The sequence below is a fragment of the Nymphalis io genome, chromosome Z (assembly GCF_905147045.1).
Source record: "Nymphalis io chromosome Z, ilAglIoxx1.1, whole genome shotgun sequence".
NCBI lineage: Eukaryota > Metazoa > Arthropoda > Insecta > Lepidoptera > Nymphalidae > Nymphalis > Nymphalis io.
In genome coordinates, this window is record NC_065918.1 from 6,612,824 (window position 1) to 6,639,382 (window position 26,559).

Genomic DNA, 26,559 nt, shown 5'->3' on the forward strand with positions numbered 1-26,559 from the left:
GCTTAGGCAGTAAAATTAAATTGTAAAGTTATGATTGATATAGATACTAGGTACCTGGCACATTATGTAAGTAAATCAAAAAGTACTTGTTACAATAACTATAAATCCATATTTTTACCTGCGTAGTTTTATATAATAAAACTAAACCATAATATAAAACAAGTAAAAAGCGTTATGAATTAGCCTTCTCATCTACACAAAAAAATAAGAGCGAGAAAGCAATAGTAGTAATAATAATAATGCAGAAACGCTAATTTCGTTCCTCGCGCCCTTTCGAACCGTTCATGGCAACCGGTTTTGTTTGTGGAACGGTCGTAAAATGAATCGACCAATGAAAGGCCAGCATTTCGAGCGGGCGTACCATTGGAGATGCATGATAGAGAACGTTGCGGTGCAGAGGGGTGAGGGGAATGGGTGCGGTGTGACGGCGGTAACGCGCTCTACACGGATTCTCTACAGTCTTATTTCGCCATTCGGAAAGAAGGTTGTTATTACAATGAAACGGGAACCGGACTATCGATAAAGTGTGTTTGTATGTCGTTTTCGTCGATATTAAGTGTTGTGTTCACTTTCACCTGTGCGAATGTCTCAATCCTTACCTTTTTGTTTGTTATTTCTTTTAATTACTGCCGCATGGGTCGGCGCTTACGTTTAAGTTAACCCTTTATTTTGAAACGATGGAACGTTGTTCTTATGGTTTTTACACCAAAAGGTATTTTATGTTATTTTTTACTTTACGATTGCGAATCAGTGCGGTTGAGTGCATCGCGTGTGGCTTGATGGTGGGTTAGCAAATTTATTCATCATCATTATGAATCGCGTTTATTTAATTATACCAGCGTACGTAGGAAGGTTATTTACGATATTACAAAAACACTTTATAAAACATGTTCTTTAATCATTGTATAATATAATTTTGAAATTATATTATATATAATCATCGAACTATGTTCAGTAGAAATTTCAAACCATTGTAATAAAAAAACCGTTCCAAGAGCTTTTGAGTATTCAGTGAGGGGAGTAAGCTCTTATTATTATTATTGCAACGCTTCGGGGAAAAGCCGACAATACACGGCCCTCGGAGCCGAGGGTCGACTGGTGAGGGGAGAGGGGGTAACGTCTGTCTGCACACATGCAGAACCGGTTCGCTCTCCAGCTCCCCTAGTGCGTTGCATAAATCTCTCTCTTTCGCCACACGCGTTTGCATAATGCCCTCTCATTCGCACATTTTCATTATTTTTTGCTTCCCCTTGTGAAATAATGCCAGACGGACCGTTTTTATTTAGGTATCTGTCCCTAAATAGGCGCATAGCTCTATATTTTTAAAAGGAGATGGTAAGTATAGTACGAGTAAAAAAACATGTGGCATGGATCTGTTACTAATTATAGCCATGTACGAAAGTAAACTAATCTTATAATTTAAGAATGTATATAACCGAATTATTTATGCATGCAGATAAACAACTATTAGAATTCTTTAATCAGGAAATATGTTAGTACAATTTGATTTTTATTATTTAGCAACTAAACAGAAAACATTTTCGTACCTTAGAATATTATTTGATTATTTCTAACCTATCAATATTATAGTTCCTAATAAAACACAATAAGAGTTAAAAATCTTCATCTATCTTTTTTATTTATTAAAGTAGTAAGACTATTTAAAAACTGTTTTCTATGGCCAAGGTCTAACGATCCAAAGATGTTTTGAATACCTGTGGTTTTAATAATGGCAATTGTCAACTTGTCATTGGCGTTTGACAAATGTCCATTTATTACTTTCATTTCTTATTATTGTAGATCTTTTGTAAATTTTTAAACGTGATATTTTTATGATATCATAATCGTAATTTGTCTTAAAATTAAACATGAGAATAAATATATAAGTGCTTACATAGTTTACTTACAAACAAGGGTGCTTCCTTCAACCTGTCGTGATAGTTACAATAAAATAGTAATTCGATGATATTTTTTAAGAATTTCAATATTAGCCACACGGTAAACAAAATTTTTGTTTTGTACTCTATATATCCTGAGTAATGGCTGATTTACCCAGGTACATTACCAACAAGTGGTTATGAAATGACTGAAGTTAGTTTAAATTACTGGATATTCATCTATTATTGTATATTTCCCCACTTCACATGTTATTTTTATTATTTTTAGGTCAGAAATACTAGATAATATACAAAAAAAGAAAGACCAAGAAAAAGACCAGCCTCAAAGCCCTAATTTCCAACAACAATTAGCAAAGCCTGTCGATAAACAGCAGATACACAATTCAGATATACAAAGTGCAAATGTGTCAGTGACGCAGCATGTTCCTGCACAGCTACTTTCACCGACACATGGCGCGGGGTCTCCAGTCCAATCAAAAGATGATGCCAAGGACAAAACTATAAAAGTTGCCAATTCTACAACAATAACATTAATTGAAAATAGCATTAACGGAGAAAAAGACAAGGACAATAATTATCCTAAAAATTATTTTACATTAGAGCCTAAGAATGAAAAAAAAGATGATTGTAACAAAAACAGTATCACAATAACTAGGACTATACCAAAGCAGTCACCGGGAAGTGCTCAAGTTGATAAAACTAAGAGTGCGTCAAAAGGCACCAAGAGGCCTCTACAATATTTAGAAACTCTAGCAGAAAAAGCTGGTATAACATTTGAAGACAAATACGAAGCTGCAAATACATTACTTGCTTTAGATAAACAGAATAATTCTTTTCGTAGACCTGAACTTAAACAGCCTAAATCAGAACCGGACAATCACTCGCAAGGTGAAGACTTTAGGTATAGAAATCAAAAAGAAGAGGATGACAAATTACAAGTAAGAATATTATATGAAATTTAAACGAAATTTAAACTACAACTAACATATCTTAACATTAATAAATATATTACTTTAAAATATGATACATACGTTACATACATATATACATTTGATAATTAAAAATGCATGAATTACCTTTCATTGAACAGATACATCAGCAAATAATTCAGCAACAGCAGCAGCAGCAACAGTTACAGCATCTGCAACAGCAGCAACAACAACAGCAACTGCAACAGCTTCAACAACAGCAGTTACAGCAATTGCAGCAGCAAGCATTGCAGCGCCAGCATCAGGCTATTCAACAACACTTGAAAAATCAGCAGGATCAGCAAGAAATCGTAAGTATTTATTGCTGCACCAACTGAACTGTTGATGATTACACCCTATTTTCATAATAAGTTCCAAAATGATGGACGGTAAAAAATGGATAAGTTACTCATATTGCTCACTCACCGTCAATTCTTCACTTTAATATCTATTATAGTTTCATTAGCATTAGCAGCTCTCATCATCCATTATGTCCCAGCATCTTTGTTAATGGTCTACTTTGTTATAATTATATGATCATTCTTGATAATAGTACTTTTATGAAGTTGTTTGTATGTTTTATATATTAAACATAGTTCATAGTTCATGTATAAGCTGTTACTATTAACACACACATATTTTAACAAAATAATTTTTTCCATTTAGTTACAGAAACAGTTTCAACAACAACAACAGCAACAACAACAGCAGCAGCAGCAACAACAACAACAGCAGCAGCAGCAGCAGCAGCAGCAGCAGCAGCAGCAACAACAACAGCAGCAACAGCAGCAACAACAGCAGCAGCAGCAACAACAACAACCTCAACAGCAGCAATCACAACAAACATCACAGCAACAACAGCAATCACAGCAACCTAAACAAGAGATCCAACAACTCTCTCAACAGCAAGAATTACAGCAACAGAAATTTTTACAGGTTCATTAACTACCTATTTATTATGCCTTTGTTAATTTGTCTGTAGTTGTAAACTTACTCATTACTGTGACGTAAAGGATTCTCGTATTTCTCCTCTTATGTCGAGAATTGACTTACAAGACTGACATATTCTTGAATGGACTCGCCTCTCTTGGTTGTGTGAGAGAAAATTGTATCTTACCAAAGTACAATTTTATTTCAGAACTAAATGACTATCATAGTTTTTTTTAAACGTTTACTTCTCGTTCAAATTAGTTGAAATGTGTATCCGAAGCTTTAAAAAGTAATAAAAATATTGCTTCCATTTTTTTTCTATGTATATTTTGCGTTCTAATATAAATAATTCTTATATTTCATTTGTTGTATAAATTTGCGCGTTTCATTTATTTCAAATATGATTCCGTCTCGTCATTGACGACTATGTTTATTTTTTAATTACCAGTCTGGTATAAACTCAGCTACAACAGTAATAAAAATAATATATCACACCAATGATAAATAATAATAATAATGTCCTCCAGACCGATTTCGGCCACGGCGGCCAATCTCAAGAGAGATTATCCAACTACGCAGGAGATATTATAGTGCACAAGTGTGTGCGCAAACACAGGTGCACTCTCTATTCCCTAACTCTCATAATCCGATGGGACGGCAATCCGACACGACCGGAAAGAGTTCAGGCGCAGGACCAACGGCTTTACGTGCTTTCCGAGGCACGGGAGTGTACACACTTCCAATTTCCAGACTCCGGGCTGCTACTGAGAATTTTTCTTACAGAAAAACCCAATAACTTTTTATTGGCCCGACCTGGGAATTGAACCCAGGACGTCCGGGTCTGCGGCCTTATATCAAGCCACTAGACCAACGAGGCAGTCACACACACACACCAATGATATTACAGTAAAATCATAAAAAGTTCTTTAGTCCGCCTTTATTCCTATTGGACATATTGGAGTAGCTATTCATCATAATTGGATGATCACACTTGATCATATCATTATCATATCATTATCGGTTGCTGTTAATGCGGATAGAATGATGCACTAAGCGTAGTGCAATCAATTTGTTGAAGAATTAGCTTCTTTGTCACACAGCACAGACTTCTGGTCTTTTTAAATTGCTAACCGTGCATATAAACAATTAGAGTTTAAGGATTTTTTATAAAATAGTTGTTTAAATTCGTTCGCCAAATTCTGGGTCTTAGCTTTTCATATCACATTTTGGTAAGTCATACTTACGAGAACGCGGCAATCTTAACCGATGATCGTGGGTTCAAACCCGGGCAAGCATCACTGAATTTTCATGTGCTTAATTTGTGATTATTATTCATCTCGTGCCTTACGGCGAAGGAAAACATCGTGAGGAAACCTGCATGTGTCTAATTTCACTGAAATTCTGCCACATATGGATTATACCAATCCGCATTGGAGCAGCGTGGTGGAATAAGCTCCAAGCCTTCTCCTAAAAAGAGGAGAAGAGGCCTTTAGGCCAGGAGTGGGACATTCACAGGCTGTTACGGTGTTACGGATACTTACCAAATCAGTGCTTTGTTAACAAATCCGATGAAAGACATTTTTGAAATTACGTCGAAACTACTTTCTTCTCTACTTTAGTATTGATTTGTAAACTTTACCGAGTTAATTAGGCAACTTAAAAAACAAAAAAAAAAAAAAATTAAAGCAACAAAGCGAAGTCATGAAGACATGCACACGCCGGACTTGCGCGAGAATATTATATATTGCATTATATATTTAAACAACAAACTATTGTAAATTAGATTCGCATCTTCTAATAGTATTAATATACTTGTGTAGCACTGTTTTGCTTTTACTAATACTCATTTGTAACTCACACCATTACAAAGTGGATCTTCTGCTAAAAACAACGATATTGTAAAGACAGCTTAATAGGATACTAATTTCTTTTCCTACTTTGTACGTTTCGTAATTACGCTCTACTTTACTAATAAGATATTTCTCGATCGAGCAAGTGTAGTTGCTTGTTATTAAAATAGTTTTTACTTAGTTTCCATGTAATTGTTTTTTTTTTTACAGGTCGTAAACAACCAGCCGGTACACACGCAGCAGTTTAACGTGCCTGGTATCGGTGAAATTAATCTTAGCTTCCTGGCGTCACCACAAAACAACGTTAATCTTCTTTTCGACAAGAACCAGAAAACCGGCATGAGCGGAGAGATCAAACAACAGCAAGTAAGTACGAGTTGATTCGATGACTCTTTGATGCATTAGTAACAAAATCTACATTAAAAAATGAATGTCGCAAGTCCAAATCTATTCGGTCTCAGTTATTATGCAATACTTTTAGTTGTATAGTTTTAATATTTTCTTTTCTCGTTGTGTGTAGATTGTTGACGGTCAATCCCAAGTCGTACAGCAGCAGATCAATATGTCGCAACACGAGCCGTCACAGCAGCATCACCAAACGGTCACCGTTGTCTCTTCTATGCCCAGCAGTATGGCGCAGCACCAAGTAAGTTACGAGCTAAAAAAAATCCCATACGCCATTATGAAGGTATAAATAGCACTATCTATTATTATCATTGGTGTAATTTCCGGAGGAATATTTATTTATCTTCGGGAAGGCTTTCGTTGTCAGGTCCATATTTAATCGCCCTCGTATAAAAAATGTCTTTCTTTGAACAAAAGGCGCAGATTTGTACAAATTAACGTCTTTTATTTTTTATTTAGTTAGAAATTAAGGAGCCGAGATTGCTCCATTGGTTCGAACGTGAATATTAACCGAAGATTGCGGTTTAAAAACACGGACAATCTGAATTGTAATGTCCTTACCATACAATATTTATTCTAGTGCTCAGCGGTGAAGGAAAACATCGTGAGGAAACCGAGAAAGACTTAGCCCAGTGGGACACTCAATTGCTGTTACTTATTTACTAGTAATTTTACAAAGTAAATATAGTACATTATATAAAAGTCACAAACCACTTAATGATGGGTATTAGTAATGACCAAAATGTCGAATAAAATAAGTTATTGTTTTCGATTTTCTGTTAGGGACACTTGTTGAAGATCTAATGATGCAGGTTTAGTTTTCTGCAATGTCTGATCCGATACTCTCGTGATAATTTTACTATATTCATTATTCATAACTAAACACAGATTGATTTGACATTTGAAAAAGTATAGTTCAGCAAATCACCCCCAAGTAAACATTGGTATGATCCCCTATTACACGACAATTACGTGAATAATCCAACACATCGATTGCTTACAAAGACATATATGACCTTTTCGAATAATAGATACTCTTTCGAATAAACCGCTCGAGTTCCCCCGATTCGACCCTCTTTAATAAATGATGTTACAGCGCCGAATTAGAAATCCTTAATGTCTAGTCAAAAGGTTAGACATTAGAAAAGGTTTTTTTTTTTGAATTTCTATCTATTTGCTGTCATCCGCTTGGTGCGTTGACGTGCAGACTAATTGCGAACAAATGACCTATTTGTCAGTCCGCCCGTCCGGAACATCTAGTCTAATGTATATTAGAATAAATTATTGATTTCTCGGTTATATTATAATTATACCTAATTATACTTATTCTATCACAACAAAATTATTATAAAATAAAGTCAAGCAGCGTCCCACTGTCTCAACGTGATAAACTCTACATAATATAAATGATATAATTTTATTTAGTATTGTGTAAGTTGATTGAAATATGACCATGATCGTTGAAGATGTCGGCGAATATCATGCCGTACATAAATCATAAGTACAAACTTACGTCGTATATTTTGAACAAATATTTATTAAACGAAAAATAAAGATCGATACGTTTCTAGAACGTTCGCAATTGCAAAGTAACGATTGCGTAACGATTGACTTGTTGTCGCTTGTTTATATTCAAAAAAGGTAGAAAAGGAAACTTGATTTTTTGTTCTTTTATTTAATAAGAACTTAATTAACATTATCCGAAATACACTTCATAATACTTATAATTTGCATGTCTGGAGAAAAAAACGCTCTCTTGAAAAAACACCTCAACAAGATACGAGTGTATATAATCAAGGGCACATAATATAAATTATATAATAAGTAAATCTTATTATATAAACGTATACCAGAAGTGATTACGCAAAGGATATTTCAACACAAAGCAACAACTTTTTGTTTCAAGAAAGAAAATTTCAAAAGTTATCGAAAGCAACTTTTGTAGCTTCAACGAAATTCTTAAGAATTATATAGATGTTGTATCATTTATCAACATTTTATATAAGCAGCCTTTATGCTGAAAATCGAAAATTCTAGAGGTACTTGTGTAAACATATATTGATATACGTTTTTAGGCCAACAGTGTTTTACATAAAGAGTTACATAAGAATTCGGGTGTAATTCCTCGATCAGTATTGATGTATTCTGGTTTCCTAAATATACATTTGTGTATAGGCGTTGCGAGAGCTAGTGGAGATAACGTATTCTGACCTCGTATTAACATTCACGATACAAAGTCGATGTGAATAGATATGTAGTTTTACTGTGTTTTCAGGTCCAGCAGCAAGCAACGAGCGGTATCCAGCAGCAAGCGACTATGCCGCCCTTACAGAGCTTACCTTCTAATACGCAACACCCTCAGCAAATAAGGTACCATCCAAATATCAAATATAATATTACATTAGCATTTGTGTTTAAATAAGAGTTTCAAGAGTTTTTTATGTTCAAAACTAACAGTTATCATCACGCAATATTAGTTATTTATATAATTTACTCAATAAAATAAATATATATCAATAAGGAAAAATGTGCGTCTAAGAAAATTACTTTTTAGCAATTTACTTTTTATTTTTGGTGTAATTTTAGATAATTGCTTATTTTACTTTTCTTTCCTCTTTCTATCAATAATTATGCCGTTCGTCACCCAATTTAGATTTATTTTATAGAAATAAATCGACACAATCTATTTATCCATACTAATGTTATAAATATAACGTAACTCTTCATTTTGTCTTTCTGACTCTGTTTTTGTCGGTTACGGTGGCACGAGTTTAAACCCCAAGACCTTTTTAAATTCAACCCCCGTGATCTAATATTGGTGCAGAAGGTTTGTCTGCAAGTTCTTTAATTTATAAATTGAAAATATATAAACGGGTATATAGGCTTTTGAAAAAAGTTTCAAGATATGATTTTGAGGCGTTTTTGGAAATTCCATTCTCAATAGTAATGATACTAAGAGATGACAAATATAGCGACCTCATAAAGCGTTGCTATAGTTTGCTCAAAAGAAATGTGAACACTAAAATTTAGGCTTTACGATATAAATAATAAAAAGTGTTTTTTTAAGGTTAATTTTAATTAATCTTTAATGGTATCTCGATTAGGGCCAATAGAGTATGTAATTATTAGGTGACGTGTCGTTGCTGGGCCAAAATTACAGAAGCACAGAATAAAAGAGAGTCAAATTATTTTATGAAATAACCTGAAAGTGCGTAAATGTGTGTTTGTCATGAAATAAAGTGCAAATTCGATTTAGATTTCAGATGGATTCACCGACGACAAGTATGTTTTATAAAATATTATTAACTTAACTTTTATTATTTAAGTGCTGAGTGGGGCCATAGCCGGGTGCAGGTGATTCAGCAGCCTCTTCAGAACAGCACTTACTTGCAGCAGTTGTATAATGCCCAGGGGCCCCTCTTGATGCCTGGAAACATCGCACTGCATCCAGGAATTAATTCTCAACAAATACAGGTAGGCATGACCGATGTGTTCACGATTCGTTTAATATTTCATTATAACAAATTTATACGTGAAGCCCTATAATTATTTAAATGAGTTGTTTTTTTTTCTGGTCAATATGTTTGGTATCAGATAATAATAATATTCAGACACCTTGGGTCTAGTACGTTGTTATAAATGTATGAATGCGACTAGAGGCTTTGCATTGCCAATAGGACTCGCCGCCGGTTGTCTGCGTGAACTTGGTTATAACCAACATCGTATTGTAATATTATTATTTTTTTGTAATAGAATTGTTTCATATAAAAACGATTTAATCAATACAGAAGCATAAAACTTGCTTATTGATTGTAAAAATCTACTACAGTTTCGGTAAGAAACAATTTAGAAATGACGAAATAAACTCGGCTTATAACTATATTTCACATTAAAACGAATGTTAGTCCTGAAAATATATTAATAATGATTTGTTTCAGGTGATCGCCGCCGGTAAGCCGTTCCAGGGCGGTCAGCTCGCGCCTCACATGCTGACCACTCAGGGGAAACAAGTTCTACAAGGTCAAGCCGGTAAGTTAAGTGAAAGTCACCTCAAGACATTCTCTACACAAAACAAAATACTCGTTATTTATTAAATTCCTGTATTATAATCATGCTCTAATTATAGTATATATACTTTGGGTTTTCCACCAAAGCTTATGTCCCATGCGATGTACATACCCTTTATAGTTTACAAAAAAATATTGGTATTAATTGTTTAAAATAGTTGTTTTTTTTTATCTCATTATAATCCCCTTCCGACGTATATTAACGTTTTGTCCGTTTACTTAATATTGCATCGATGGCTATCGTAATGTTGAATATAGTTAATAGACGAGCCGGTTTCCGTGGTTGGATATTTTTGCCTTTCACGCCGAAGGTTGTGGGTTCGATTCCCACCCAGGACAGACATTTGTTTGCATGAACATGTCTGTTTGTCCCGAGTCTGGGTGTAATTATCTATATAAGTATGTATTTACAAAAGAAATGTAGTTTATGTAGTATATCAGCTGTCTGGTTTCAATAGCACAAGCTCTGCTTAATTTGAGATCAGATGGCCGTGTGTGAATAATGTCCCAGGATATCATTATTATTATTATTATTATTATTATTATTAGTTAATATATAAGTAGTGCAACGAAATTTATTCGAACTTGAACTGTAAGTCTTATTTAGTTTTACAGTTAATTTTACAGGTCTCACTGCATATCAGGAACAAGGTTTTAATACGTTTCCCATGACTTAACTATTTCTTTAAAGTCTCGTGATAATTTGTATGTCTATGTCTTGGTTTGTTTAGGGGATACATTTTTTTTTTTTTTTTTTTTTTTCTTTATTAAGTTAAATCGGCGTTTCGAGTCGAGTTTGTTTCTGGCTTTTTCTAGGATCGTTTGAATTAGTAATACTAGTGCAATCTGTAGGTTAGAATATGCTTTGAACAGTAAGTCAGTAGTTAATCGATTTTATGTTTAAGCTTATCACGCATTATAACATTTTTAATTATTTTTTTTTTTTTTTTATCACAATTTAATATTTTCTTTACCATTAAAATATTTTGTAATTATATATTTGGCTCGTTTAAGATAAAGAACGCCATCAATCGAATAAAGTACGATAAATTATTAAAAAATGTCCAAATAACATCGCATTTAAGCGGTAAGTGGTCTCATTTACTAAAATTACCACCTGCAAAGTAAATTAACTAGAAAAAGTAAGGACTCGGAAATGTTCTGAGATAAAGCACGTGGATAACTGAAATCGTTTATACTATCTCACGTTGTTCGTTCTAAAGCCAAAAAAACAAAGGTACATTTAATTTATTTACAAAAAGAGATTTTTTTAAATGTCATTTCTAATTAACCGTAAAAATTTATAAATAAGATCAACTCAAACGATTGGACCTTATAAAAACATATATTATATTTTGAATCGCTCGCCATGTTCTTACGAGCTAACCTATAAATATGGCGTCAACCTATAAAAATGGCGTCATTTCCAAGCTATATAATTTATTTATCAAAAGACTATATAAATACATATAAACATATACATCATAGCGAATAAAATTGCTATATTATAAGTAAAATATAAAACAGTGACAAATATTTAATGGCGTTATTCGATCACCAGATTAATTTGCAGCTCAACTAGTGTATGTAAATGTGTTAGTTTGTTTGAGAGATGATGTTGCATATGTCATTTTGATATTAAAGCGAAGTACCGCGGTATTAAATAATAATCGTTTATGTGACAGCACCATTCCCCGGCTACACGACGATACCAGCGATACCTACGACTCAGAATCAGACATTTGTATTCAGTCCCCTGGGTGTGATAAACTCGCAGCCTAGTATTATCCCCGCGCACTCGCAGTCGACCGTCTCCGGTATTGGACAACAACAGAAACCTTCGGAAATGCATAAGGTAATAATTATTTTAAAATACAAAGATTTTTTGGTATGACTCGTGGACGTAATTCGACCTACATGTAAATGAGATTAATATGTAATCTTCATTATAATTATTATTTTTTTCTAATATTCGAATCTGATGTCGCTATGATGTACGATAAGCTCAAATTATAATTCGACACTTGATTATAATTTACTTATTAAATTTTACATAAATACGTGTAACATTAAATAGGTAATGAGCGGTGGTAAGGTGACGGCGACCAAAGTGGGTGGCGCGGGCGCACAGACGGTTCCCGTTCAAGCTCAGTGCGTGCAAGTCTCGCAGCCGGTCCTCGGGCAACAGCCGCAGGCGCAGATCATCAGTCCGTTACAGGTAAACCTTCAGTAACTCATTAAACTATCTCTAACTGCCTCGTTGGCTGACGTGAGTTACAATATCGAGTCAGACCATTAAAAGTTTTGTTTTAAGAAAAGCATGTACAATCGAGTAGATGTTGGTCCTCCGTTATTCTAACTTCAGAACTGTAAGATAATTTAGAACTATAAAAGAATAAGTAGAGAATCACTTGTATTTGCAGTTTAATGTCTCCTGCACAGTTTGGGAGTCCTCGAGACCCAATTGTAGCAAGTTATTTTATTAATTATAATAATATCGTTCCTTAACATTTCCCCATAGTAGAATGTAAACACAGAAATGAAAATTACATTTATAATTGAAATTTATAGGTATGCAAACCAATTACCTAACAAATGTCAACCATAATTGTCTGTTAATTAACTCCAATAATCATGGACCGATCGTAATGGCTGGGTTTTCCCGCCTCCTGTGTTCATGTCGTGTTTGGAATGATCGTAATATGTGAAATGTCTACAAAATCTATATTATTTGTATTATATGCCTTAATAATGGAATGGAGCCTTGGTTAATTGAATTAAAAAATATATATATTAAGAAAAATAAGTTAATGTAATTATATAAAAATCATTCCAAATAAACGAATAATCGGAAAACACTTGCATATTCAATTGCAATTTAGTGCTCGTGTTGTCATGATTTTTTTAAATAAATTCATTTAAAATTAATCGAGGCTCTGTGCTAGTTTATTATATAATATATTCATTCACGTTGTGCCAATGCGAATAGAAACTTACAAGCAAGCTGCTGCAAAGCGATGTATTGTTGATTTGTAAAACGAATTATAATGTTTTCCATATATTAAGAAAAAGCTTCTTTATTACGATCTCTCATTAACATTTGCTTCTCTTAACGGTTAACAACTCACATAATATACTCTAACACATCTAACAATTATACACGTTCAGATTATTTTCACTTTTTATATAAAATCTATTTAGTTTTAATTTTTTTTATTAATAATAGGTTACTTTGATCAATCAATTTTTTTTTGTGTAAACTCTTTGCATGAATTTTGAAAAGTTTGAGCACAACATTTTTATAAATAAAAAAAATTAAAAAAAAGAAAACATTTAGAATAACAAAAGAATATTAACGAAGGATCCATTCGGTCGGTTTTGAGCCGACGTCGACATTGTGAATTAACGCGAGTCCTACAGTGGTGCGGATGAAACACATTTAGTTATGTAGTGAGGTAAGTAAAACGTCATGTTAATTAAAGTTAAGCGTCCATCACGAATGCATATTTAAAACACGTAGACACATACAATCTCGGTGACGTCACTATCGCTCCGATCGATGTGGAATACGATTGGTCGACGTTTTTTTTTTTTTTTAATCAAAACTGTAGTTACTAAAATCATTAAATATAATTATCAAGCACCCCACAATTTGTAAAAGATAATTAAATTTTATTGGTGCGTGTTTTTTACATCTTTGTATTTGTTAGTCGTATCAACCACCTCGAATGTGAAGCGGCGTGTTTTTGATCTATTTTTTTTAAATAATTCTTTTGTCATCTGTGTCATACGACTGCAAAATTATAAATTTATCCGCGAAAGTCGTGATATTGGGTAGCAATATCCATTATAGTCAAACGTGGATAGTGGAATACAGGTGAAGTTATATAGGATATATGACATAAACTTAAAAAAACTTGCCCATTCAATTCTAAGTAGGAATAGAGTAATTAAACTTTAGATTTACGTATTCCATGCGGCTTGCTTATAGCACTGCTGTATTATGAACTACAAACGGTTTTATATTATTATTATTATTATAATTTTACGTCTAAAACTCCTATAACAACTTCACCGAAATTTAAAACGCCATTTTGTCGCGAATCCATAATAAATATCATGAATTATTCAAGAAATCACCACTGGTATCGTGTCGATTCAATGTCAACGATATTTATTTGTCTTGTGGTTGGAATAGGTTATATCTTCCTATACTAATACATGAGTTTAGTTTAATGCCTAACTGGAAAACTTTTTATATACATTAAACTAAACGCATAAAATGCAGTGCGTCTCCGGAAAGCCTTATATATAAAACGATTATATAACTAAAATGCGATTCGAAGTTTCGCCCGCCTAAATTTCAATTATTGACGTTTAATTCGTACCCTTTCATTGCATGTTCTTGAATTCACTTCATCATTCACACTCAAATACAATTGATGACATTTCTGAAGATATCATTTTGTTTCATCCAAATGTCCTAAAAATCGTTTTCCAAGATATTTGTTTCTATACATTATTCCAATCGGAGTAAGAGAATAGCACACGATTCCACTTAACTTCTTATAACCACATAAATTTAACTTTCGAATATTATCGATTATTTAAGAACTCGACTAATGATATCGCGTCAAAGTTGTTTATTTGGGTTTAATCCTCTCGTGGTTGGAATAGACTATAAATATTATAATTTAAATACAGTACTTCAGCTGTATATATATATATTTACTTTTCGTTACTCTAAAAAAAAAATCGTATGAGCTTGTCAAAGATTCGGGTATTTCATTTATAAAAATTAATTTAATGACTTTACAATATATTAAAATAAAATTAAGATTATATAATACTATATTCTCTAAAAACGAGTAAGTCAATATAAAATCTATTATTTTATATCGAAAAATTAATAATATTTACTAATTAACACTAACAGTCCTGGAATTTATGAATTTTACATTATAACACGCAACTTTGAATAGCAATGCGATTTGTGGACGTTCCATTTGCAACTAATAAATATCACTCACGACTATGAGTAACAAGCTTTAATTTTAAATTTAATGTAGTTTTAAAACGTATTTAATATAAAGGGGGTAATTATTACTTCACAAATGGACGCTTAGTTTTATCGAACTAAAAAATATGATTATATATCACAGTTTAACAATAGATTATACAATCGCATGTATGTGAAATAAATACTAAACTCGATCCATTGTTTACAGACCGGGAGTCAAACAATGCAGTTCGCGCCTTGGCAGATATCGGGCGCGCTGCCCCAAGTGTGGGCTGGGGGCCTCCAAGCGGGTACCTTGCCGGCCGGGGGCCTCCTGGCTCCTAACCCCATTTTTATCAGAGGCACCCAACCGGACTCGCAACCCTCAATGTTCATACAGCACTCCCCACAGAACAACTTGCAGCACACCAGTAAGTATCTGCTTACACTTTCTTAAATCTCCTTTGTTATGCGATTAAATATAAATATATAATATTATGCTGTGTCGTGTTGCAAATGCGTTGCGAATTTTATATATGCGATGTATACAATGTAAAAACATATTAAACTGGCATTGTACATATGTGAATGCGATTAAGTGACGACGACATTTTAAGATGTTTTATTTTAATCATATTAGTGATTCGATATGAAAATTATTACGAATAGGTCGTTTTATTCGTTTGTCTTCTTTTTTTAGATGCGAGCGTCGCTTGTGCTACCGGTACCGCGACCAAGCCTCGCGCTTCATCGGACGGGCTTGCGAAGAATCCGCGGCCACTCTCCAACATCCTACCGTCCGGCAGTATTCGTCCGGCCGCATCCGTCTCCACACAGACGAGCGCGAACCAGGCGCAAAACCAGGTATTCACTGCGACTGTCATGTATAAACAAACTACTGACTTGACCGACAAACGTGGCCTCATTGCCGAGTGCAAGCAGGCATTACAACTTGGACACGTTACCGTAACAGCCTATGAATGTCCCACTGCTGGGCTAAAGGCCTATATATATATATGATTTGTATATAAATTTAGAAATCGTAAGTAAATAATTATGTCACAGATTATTTAAATTGAACTATTACAGGCGAAACAGCGAGGTAAGCCGGGCGTACGGTCGCCGGCGCCGACGTCCAAGCAAGATGCGGCCAATCAAACCAATAAGATGCAGCATCAGATGCAACAACCTAAGCAACAGTAAATATTTAACTTAGACAACAGTCAGGAGTCCTCCTCACACCAGTACACAGATATAATAATAATAATCTTTGAAATTACCTATACAAAGAAAAGACTAAGAAAACGCACATAACACTAAGAAAATTTAGTTATTACATTAAACTACAATACACCAGTAATCCTCAGGGTTATATAATATTATTATAGTGATTTTTTTCATTATATCACAATGGGTTTGTCTCGATAACTTTCAATCAATGTTAAAACTTTAGTATTATTATTATTTGAATGTCGTGTTCTTCACAATAAAACATGCTTTAATCATAATCAGATTGAAAACTAAAAATATATTCAGGAATAACGTTTGCGTGAGCATACGCGATCGATCTGATGTATAGAATTATGGAAAAAAATGTACATTTTTTACTGTAGCGTCTTTTCCGAGCTGAAAGTGACATAGCGGTCTTATAGTAACAAGAGGTGTTTGAATAATGAATGAATCGATACATCGAACATATATATTTATAATATCAAAACTCATATAAATGTGTAACTGACCAATTTGCTGCCTAGTAAATATTTTAACGTAAATATCAGCTAATTTAGTATTAAAAAATTCGTATTACCGTTTTTTAAGATTGCTCGTGATGAATTCGAGCGGTCAAATGACGCAGATAACGACCGACAAGCAGCCGCTCGCCAAGACCATCCAGCAGCAGGCGATGCTGCAGCAGCAAGCTATGCAGGTGACCCTCATGTTATTGTACTTAACAAAAACAACGATATATTTAAAGATTGACTGAAGTTTAACATGTTCAAATATATACGTAAGAATGATAAAAACAAGAATATTTAATGTAATTTATTTTTTTCTTAAAAAACCAGCAGCAACAGCATCAGCATCAGCAACAGCAGTTATTACATCAACAACATCAAACTCAGCAAATGGTTCAACATTACCAACAACAAGGTAACTATGAACAATAATTCTCATATGCTGAAAATATTTAAGATAGATACGATCGTGAACCAGTGTACTATACATACTGTTTTGTAGGTATGACGCTGGGTATGCAGCAGGGCACTCTCCCTGTTGGTTCTGTTTCGCAAACATTGCCTATGGCGGGGATGCCACAAACTATTTCGATGGTACAACAAATACACCCTGTAAGTGAAAAAAAAAACAATATTCATTTAATACTTGTCACTCCGATTGTACGACGCATTCAATACTTTTTGTATTTAAAAGAAACCGATTGTTTAGTTAAGAAAGTAAAAAAAAATAATAACTTGTTATCTAAAGATATTCTTTCAAATATAAAAAAACCTTTGCATGTGATTGTGTTCCAACTTGTAATAAAAGAATTGTATTTAATTTATGTTTATATTTTAAAATTATACGAAGTGTATTTATTTAATCAACAGTTAAGTAGCATGGCTCAAGCGGGTACACTCGTGGGACAAATAAATACGAGCCAAAATCCACAAACCACGTCACTCGCGCAAGTGCAGACATTGCAGCAACAGCCACAGGTAAAACTAGCGAGTACGCAAACCGCTAGATGTCTCTTAACGGACATTTTAGATATTCGCACTTTTGTATTAGCTCGTCGCGTGTAAAATGCTTAATGTGAGAACTAATTTTATATCAAAATGTTTAGTTTGAAGCTATCTCTTCTTGCTGCAATAATTTTAATAATAATAATTTATTTTCTTCGTAGACGTTAGTCGGAAGTGGCTTGGTACAAACGTCAGTGGGAATGGCCGTACAACAATCCGTACTGAATCATGCGACGCAGATGCAAGCAGTATGTATAACTCCTTAAACTCGCTTCATTAATAACGAGTAACGATTCTTTTTTGTCGTTCTTTATTCGCGTTTACTCATTCCTTTATAAATACAATTATAGTTCATATTAGCAATGTAAATAGTTGCGTGCATCCCATAGAAACGCATATACGATATATATATTATAACATGTAACTTATTTGTATTTATATCTCTTGCTTAGTTCTCAAATATTATAATGCAAACAACTGCGTACAACTTAAATTAGTAACGATATACATTATAATATAAGCTTTCTTTTTTTTTATTATTCAACGATCGAACGTTCATTTGTCACCATATTAAGAATATCATGCTTTGAAAAGCAACTCTTCGTTCAGACACGTAGCGAATTGGTATAGTCCAACTATTATTTTTGAGTGCAGTTTTCCTCAGACTTGGCTTATATACAAGTTGATTTCGATACTAAAACACTATCCCAAAAACAGTCTTCTATATTATATATTGCGAATATTGCGTTGTCGTTTTACTTCAATTTATAAACGATTTCATACACACTTTAAAAGATCTTTTAACTCGCTAATGCATTGCATGCAATATTAACGGAGACAGCATTTGGTAAAGTGCATTCGTAGTACTTGAAAAGTGCGTAAATAATAATATAAATATATTATATATTATTTTATGTAATACTCATAAGTATATAAATCAATGAAAACCAATCTAAATTCTCATAATCCGCATTGATAAATATTATAAGTGTCATTAAATGTATCGTCTGCCGAACCTTTACTTATTGAGTAAATAATTATTGGCCAGGCTAGTGCAAACCCAACGATAACAGCAATGGGTAACCCTAAAAAAAATGGTATTCATGGTAATTGGTATTACGGTGCGATGCGATTGGCAGCCCGTGCTGGCGTTCCGACAAGCCTCTCTGCTGCCTCCATCGCTCGTGCTGGACTCACCGTTAATACACCATGAGGTAGCCACATAGCGCTTATCATCAAATACCCAACTTGTCAAATATATGTCGCATGCACTTATTGTGTTGACGTTACTTTACGTAACTCTTGAATGGTTATGTTGTGCTTTTTTTGTGACTTTTGGTTTAAATGTTGCCAATTTCCGATCGTATTATTACTTTAAAGCGCTAAACACTGTTCGATCTAAATACCTGACTCAGTACGGCTTGTAGATTATTTTAAAATATTAAAGATTATTTGATACAATACTCATTGTATACTATTTTCTATATTCAATTATTTTTTTTCCAATATCCGATGCTTTAGAAAAGCAAAATTTAAATTTGCCTAATAATTTTATCATTAGTCTAAAAAAAATATAATTAAAAATGTACATACCGCATTACTGGTTGCAGCTTCATATTTAAATGTATATTACATAATTTTACCAATTAAAACATTATTTATTTGTAGACACAATAGCAGCGAATGCCAAATGCTTTTTTAAATGTAAATATATATAAATTTTCCTGTACAAAGATATGAATATCTTAGGTTTTTAAAAATTCAATGTTTTCCAAATTTTAAATATATATTAATAAAGGCCATTACATAGTCACGATAATTATTATTCAATAATGGCATTTGAAAAGTCTATTATTATTGTAGTGACAGAATGAATTTGTAAGTAATAAAACAATTTTATTTATTTTGCTCACTATTACTGCCTGACATTTGTTGTATTCGCTGTCGTGATTTCATTGAAAACTTTCTATTAAATATTGTTATTTCTGATTATATAATTTATAAATGTAATAGACAAGACCCTTCTATGTGTTAAAGGATTTATTGTATATTGATAATATTTGAACTGAGTTTTAATAAAATAATTGTAACCATAACAATTAAAATTGGTTCTTTTTCACATTTATTAGGTAGGTTGTAAAAACTCACTAACCGAAGTTATATCTGAAATAGGGAACCATGGGACTGATTACCACACCAGTCCAAGGATCAGTTTTACCGATGCAACCCCAGGCCGCGCTTGTCACACACGTTAAAAATGAGGAAGAAAAGAACCAACAGGTGACGCAGGTGAGTCACCCATATCTCCAGATGGTTGTCATTGATGCTTATATACAAAGCCGGTCTCCACCCGAACAATATAATTATATATTATAAGAATAATATAAGAATTAAGAAAAAAAATTGCACTTCATTCTTACAATTTAACTAAATATAACTTATTGCGCATGACAAAGGCGTGTACGTGGTTTAGACTCGCTAGGCGGCTCTCGGATATTACACTGACTTTCAATTTGAACGATTAATTGACAATCGATATCCGTCACGTAAACTTAAATTTTATACATATGTATATTATTCTGCTTTGTAAATATATGATGATGGATGATGATTTTTTTTTGATGATGAATGACAAGTTAATGTATTTATGTTTTTTTATTTTGCTATGATTGAGATGTGCAATATTCGTTATTCTAAATTTTATTTGTATCCCATTGACATATGTTAAAATGTTACTAACGCTCTTAGACGGCGGTAGTGCAGCAACTCTCACAGTCAGAGAGTGTAGAGGGATCAGTAACAGAAACAGCCTCGGCTGCCACACCGAGCGCGGCCGCGACCAACGTAACAGCGGACGCCGCCGTCTCTACTACCACGTCTACAGGTAAACATTTCGTTTAAATTTACAATGACAGTAAACCTAACGTAATGTAATGGAATTTTCTAGAGCATAGAGCGCAATGGCTCATAAAAAGCTACATAACGTTTATGTATTTCTGATCAATTTCTGCCATTCTTAATAGTGACTAGCCACCTGCGCAGCATATATTATAGTTCAGACGTGTCATGTGCAAACGCAGACACTCTTTATTTTCGCACTCACAGTCCAACGGAACAGCGATCCGATGTGATGTGCCAAAGAGATGAGGCGTACTGCCAACGACTTCACTCCGCCCATGAGGTACGTGAGTGTAACACTGCCTACATTCCAACTTCGGGCTGCTGTTGGGAATTTATCGCTCGTTATCAGAACATGGGACCTCCAAGATATTTATAGCCAGCAACTAGATGTACACCAAGGCAGTCTTTGAGGTTGGCAGACGAGTAAGTGACTCAGTCTGTCAGTGGTGCTTACTTGCTAAGTAATTTATTTGTGTAGGACCAAACACACCAACGGAGATGTCGAAATCGAGCCCTACGAAGGGGGCAGAAGGTGTGTCGATAATGGTGCATGATTCCACGTCGATGTCATCAACTGGTTCTGCGTCGTCGGCCAGCGCGCCGTTGTCCAGCACCGCTCAACACTCCACGTCCGTCGCGTCGCAGGTACTGACATAATACAGAATATTGAGTTCCAAAGACGGTCTGGTGACTTTTCAGAGTAGCCTTTTAATCGCACCTTCGGTCGTCTCCCGGAATGGTGACAAATATATTTCAGTTGTTAGACTTAACATAAGCCAATAATTCGATTGAATATTTTCTGAAGTGAAACATAACATAACATACTCTTGTAATAAAATATGCTCATAAATACATTTCACTAAATGATATGGAAAAATATTTTTTGTGCTTCTCCATATAAACTTTAAAAATGCCAAAATTGTCCGTCGTCCGTGCGTGCAGTGCGCTAAAAAACGGGTATAGTTAGACTAAAGTTTTTTCGCGTATTACAAATATAATATAATACAACGACTTAAGACAAAAATTTATATTAAACGAAATCCACATAGGTCGTGACGACAATAGCATGTTCGAGCTCCACTTCAAGCATGACATCAGCTAACAGCTCACCTGGATCTTCGCCGGCCCTGTTCAAAACTTCGCAGTCTTCAAGCAGACATATGAGCCAGCAAGCTGTTCATGGCATGTGCTTTAGATACAATTAATAATGAAACATTAACTGGAAACGAATATAACACTTATAAAATATTTAATATTTTCTTTAATAATGCTAAATTTGACTAATTAATAATTAAATTTATGTTTCCAGATAAAGGTCTACCGAAAGCCATGGTAAAACCTAATATCCTGACTCACGTAATTGAAGGCTACGTCATTCAAGAGGCTGGTGAACCGTTTGCTGTAAGTTAAAGTGATATTTGACTGCAATGGACTGAATAAAGTGTAACACTTTGTTAACAATAAATACATTTTCAGGTCAACAGACCTCTCCGGGAATGGTCGTCGTCCGACAAAGAACAGGACAAAGAAAACAAGCTTCCATCAACGGATGAACCGCCGCGTAAGTGATATCTATAAAGGCATTTTAAGAACTCAAAACAAGCTATGTGTTACATCAACACACATATACATTATTTTTCTCATAGGCAAGAAACAAATGCTAGACAACGGATCGAGCCTTCCTCGCATAAGTTCGAGCATTGAGTCGAACGAGCCGACTCAGCATTCCAGCTCGAAGTCCGAGGTGCCCATGAACGAGACTTCGGACTCGTCGGCTGACGACGCACAGGCAAAGATTCCCAATGCCAATAAATGGACTGTAAGTAATTCATACTTAGGCAATTACAACTATTAATCACTTAGTATAATACTTGCAATTAAAGTTGGCCGGCACTTAAGATCCTTCTACTTATGTGCTTGGTATATTTTTCTCTTTTGCATAACATTAATATCTGTAATTTTTTGATTCACTCTTCCGAAAATTCGGAAAATATTGCATAAACGTGACTATAAAATTTACATAAAATGCGAAGAATTGAAAACGAAACATATATTTCAAATTTAAATTAATGATAACGATAAAAACAAACTAAAACAATAACGACTATAGTAAGTGACTGTACGGTTAGATAGAAAGAGACAGAGAACTGCGACCCACAAAAGACAGCTGACAAGTCACTGAGACGGCGACTATAAAATGGTTGAGCAATTATTTATATATATATATATATATATCTTATGAACAATTTTCCAGGTGGCTGAAGTTTGCGACTTTATCCGCAACATCCCCGGCTGCGCTGGCTACGCAGACGAATTTCTCATGCAAGAAGTGGACGGCGAGGCGCTGTTACTCATCAAACCCGAACATCTGGTCATGGCGCTGTCTATGAAGCTCGGACCTGCACTTAAGATAGTCGCCTGCATCGACTCCCTTCGTCCCGAGAGTGAGCAATCCAACAACGACCATGACTGAGGTGAGGACTAGGAGACAAATGGCTATTGACTATGACCCAAGTATTTCCAGCGACGGCGCTGTGCCGACATGAGCAAACCTTATTTAAATCATATCACTAATCGTTAATATTTCCCTTTTGTTTCAGATTTTCTTAAAGGTTTATTTTCATAAATAAACCTCAGATACAACACAAGAGTGTTCATTAAAATTATTCCTACTTTGTAAGAATTTTGAGAATGTTTACGATGTATACCTTAGGCAGTAATTGTAAATAGTAGATTTATTTGATATTGAAAGTTAAAGTTAACGGATGCTACAGCCTATTCCGACCACAGCCGGCGTAAACAAAAAGAAACTTCGTTGACATTGAATTGGCGCGATATCATTGGTCGAAATTTTAAATTATCTATGACAATCATTGTGGAATCGCGCGTTTTAAATGTCGACGAAATCGTTATCGGAACATTGGAAGTAAAATTAAAGTGGATGTAAGTGGTTGAGTGGATTAGTATTGTACTGTAAATGATATAATAATATATTAATCATGATCTGTTTGTTGCGCATAGCATAGAAGAGCTATAAGCAAATCGTATGGGAGATGTGAGACTAATCTATATATAAATAATAAGTGTATCTTTACTCCTAGGATCGGAATAGGGTTATACATCCGTTAGCTTAAATGAAAGGTACGCGTTACTAAGGTCAAAGTTTTGCCAGAATAGATGTCGTAACGACCATGTGATCAACTTAACAACGTGATTATATTACTAAATATACTTATGTTGAAATATCTTTTATTACTTTTAATGAATGTAAGAAGTATGTAAATGATCCCAGTGACGGGCGATGTTGATGTTTCGTTTAGTGGTAAATAGAAGAGCAACACAACTTCAACGTGGACAGGAGAATAATGATATAGTATAAATATTGTTTTAAGTTATGATGAATTACTTATAAGTTGTTGGATATCCGTACTACGCATAAACAAAAGTCGACATTGAATAATAAACGATATTGTTGCCGAAATGCTATCACGTTGAGAATATATACGCCAAAAGTGGGAGATGAGATACGATAATCGATTACCACAAACAATTTGTTTTTGACTCTTTCAGTTTTCTTCCTTTTCATCGCATGCGAAGGCTCTTACCTAAACTTTTGTTTATACGGACGTAATAATGTTTCGAATCGTATGAAGCGATCAAGAAACAAGGACTATGTCGAAAGTTCCGCCTACTTAGTGCTAAGACATTTGCGTAATGACGTAACATACATTTTTTTTAAATGTTTCGGAGATATCTAAAGTGGTAACAAACTTCTTTCAAAAGATTGGTAGAACATTTTGAAAAGAGATATAGTTTTCTTTTTTATGAAAACTGATAGACAACTTTGCACAAAGGAAAACTTCGTTTGTTACCGCCTTAGTAAAGAATCTCCTGTATATTAATTAATTTAACTTATATGAAATTTACGCAAGTATCAGTGCATGTCCCTAGATATAATTTATGTATTTTTTTTTATTTGTATCATAGTCTTAACGATATATACAAGGTGTGACACAATACTCGTAGTACGTTAGAGGCAAATTACAGGTATAATACAAGTTAACATGTTTTCTACATCATTTAACATTCATAATTACCTTAAAAATATTAAAATTAACGTTGTAAATTGAATATAAAATTCTGAAAGTAAAATATTAAAATTATGTATTATATACATTTTGATCATATATGGTTTCTTCGCCTTAATCAAATCAAATCGCCTAAAAACAAAGTAAAACCTTATTTAATCATTTATTTTATAAGATGCGATGACGGAGTAATTTGTTAAACCTTGTGTAAAAGTCAAGATTGAATATCAAAGAATCGGCGTCAATTCAGAACTCGTGATAAACTCTACATGAATCCATAAAATTTATTATTATACTTCCTGTACAAATTAAAAACTTTATAGCTGTCCAAAATATTAAACTGAAAATAGTAACTAAATCATCGGCATATTATTTTATTTGTTTGCTTTAAATAACCATCATAATCTATTTAAAATAATCATGATATTATATTCGAGATTATATTCAAATGATCATCACACTAATGCAAATTTGCAATTGTAAAATAAAATCACATCATACTATGTCTGTTTTATATACAATTAAACACGTGTAGTCTTGCATCTAGCAGTAATTTTAGAATGCTTATAATATATGTAATTTCTGAGATGTTGAACTATTATATGGTTTTCGTAGGTATTTGATATTATTATCTCTTTAGTTTAGATGTAAACACGATCAGCGTGTAAGGTGTTGCAGGTGCAATCGTTTACTACGTATTTTGAAAAAAGCACATTCTCTAGATGTTTATAATTTGTTTCATATTCTCTGGTAAAGGCATAAACGATTTAATCTATGGTGCTACTTATTTCTTTTATTGTGCTTATTTTTATGTTAGTTTTAATAATTTAAATATATCTATAGCAATTGTATATTTCTTATGATAATTAATAATGCGTATTGAAGATGCAAAATAGATTGTGTAAATATTAATTGTTAGACATGTAATGCTAAATATTCAGTGGATGTTATTAAAGATTTTATCGTAGACTTGGTGGATTAATATAATGTGTAATTTACAAGAAACTTTTGATTAAATAATGTATGGGACAAGTAACAGCGTATGGCGTTACATACCAAATACAAATCTAAGATCTAAATGTACGGGAATTTTAAATTATTTTATCATTTAAAATTCGATGTATCTGCATTGTTCATACATACTTGTAAAATATTTTTGGGCGCATCGGCGCGGACAAGATACCGTTGAAGTAATCATTGTAAAGTTAAAATGCTTTTTGATTCCCTGTAACGTGGAGATCGTTGATTGTCGTTATTATTAAGTTCTTACTTTAAATTGTTAAAGATTAATGTATTTTTCGTTTCGGTAATTGACTTCGATTGATTCATTTCTTTTTAAATAATAATTATCTATGTATAGAAACAAACATAGTGATATAACATAACATTGTTTTAGATATAATTATTTTATCGCAGTGACTTTTTGTCTGTAAATTTTGAATGTTTCTTACAAGAGCTTGTGCACTGCCATGAGGTAAACATATTAATAAACAACTAGTTGTCAAGCCGGCCAACAGCGCCAGGAATGTCTGCGATGTGTGACTGCAATGATCGTGAGGATTTTTGTTATATTTCATGTTTAAATATTTATAGTCTTAACATGTGCGAAATTTGTATGTTGTCCAGTTTACATTGCTCAACTCATTAGGAGATGAACTTTTCACGTTGGAATTAATATTAATAAAGCGGATGAGACTGATTTCTATTAGTTT

General features: G+C 33.7%; 1 protein-coding gene across 4 annotated transcripts; it reads left to right on the forward strand.

Moving 5' to 3' along the window:
* The first annotated feature begins 477 nt into the window (after window positions 1–477).
* On the forward strand, window positions 478–26,546 carry LOC126780628 (polyhomeotic-proximal chromatin protein-like). 4 transcript variants are annotated; one of them, XM_050505244.1, is made up of 28 exons: window positions 478–712; window positions 2,167–2,836; window positions 2,989–3,177; window positions 3,533–3,802; window positions 5,857–6,012; window positions 6,167–6,292; window positions 8,327–8,421; window positions 9,378–9,525; window positions 9,990–10,080; window positions 11,804–11,973; window positions 12,196–12,336; window positions 15,347–15,548; window positions 15,818–15,981; window positions 16,207–16,316; window positions 16,936–17,044; window positions 17,184–17,268; window positions 17,356–17,465; window positions 17,724–17,831; window positions 18,020–18,106; window positions 20,031–20,147; window positions 20,607–20,742; window positions 21,238–21,404; window positions 21,809–21,941; window positions 22,069–22,160; window positions 22,236–22,320; window positions 22,406–22,578; window positions 23,014–23,233; window positions 23,360–26,546. In XM_050505244.1, exons 1-27 carry the CDS (start codon window positions 678–680, stop codon window positions 23,230–23,232), a joined length of 4,188 nt encoding a protein of 1,395 aa, XP_050361201.1. In that variant the 5' UTR covers window positions 478–677; the 3' UTR covers window position 23,233; window positions 23,360–26,546. The 4 variants fall into 4 exon arrangements, with proteins under 4 accessions (XP_050361201.1, XP_050361202.1, XP_050361203.1 ...); XM_050505245.1 differs by having other exon boundaries at window positions 498–712; window positions 17,187–17,268; XM_050505246.1 differs by lacking the exon at window positions 478–712 and adding an exon at window positions 1,886–2,056.
* Window positions 26,547–26,559: the final 13 nt, after the last annotated feature.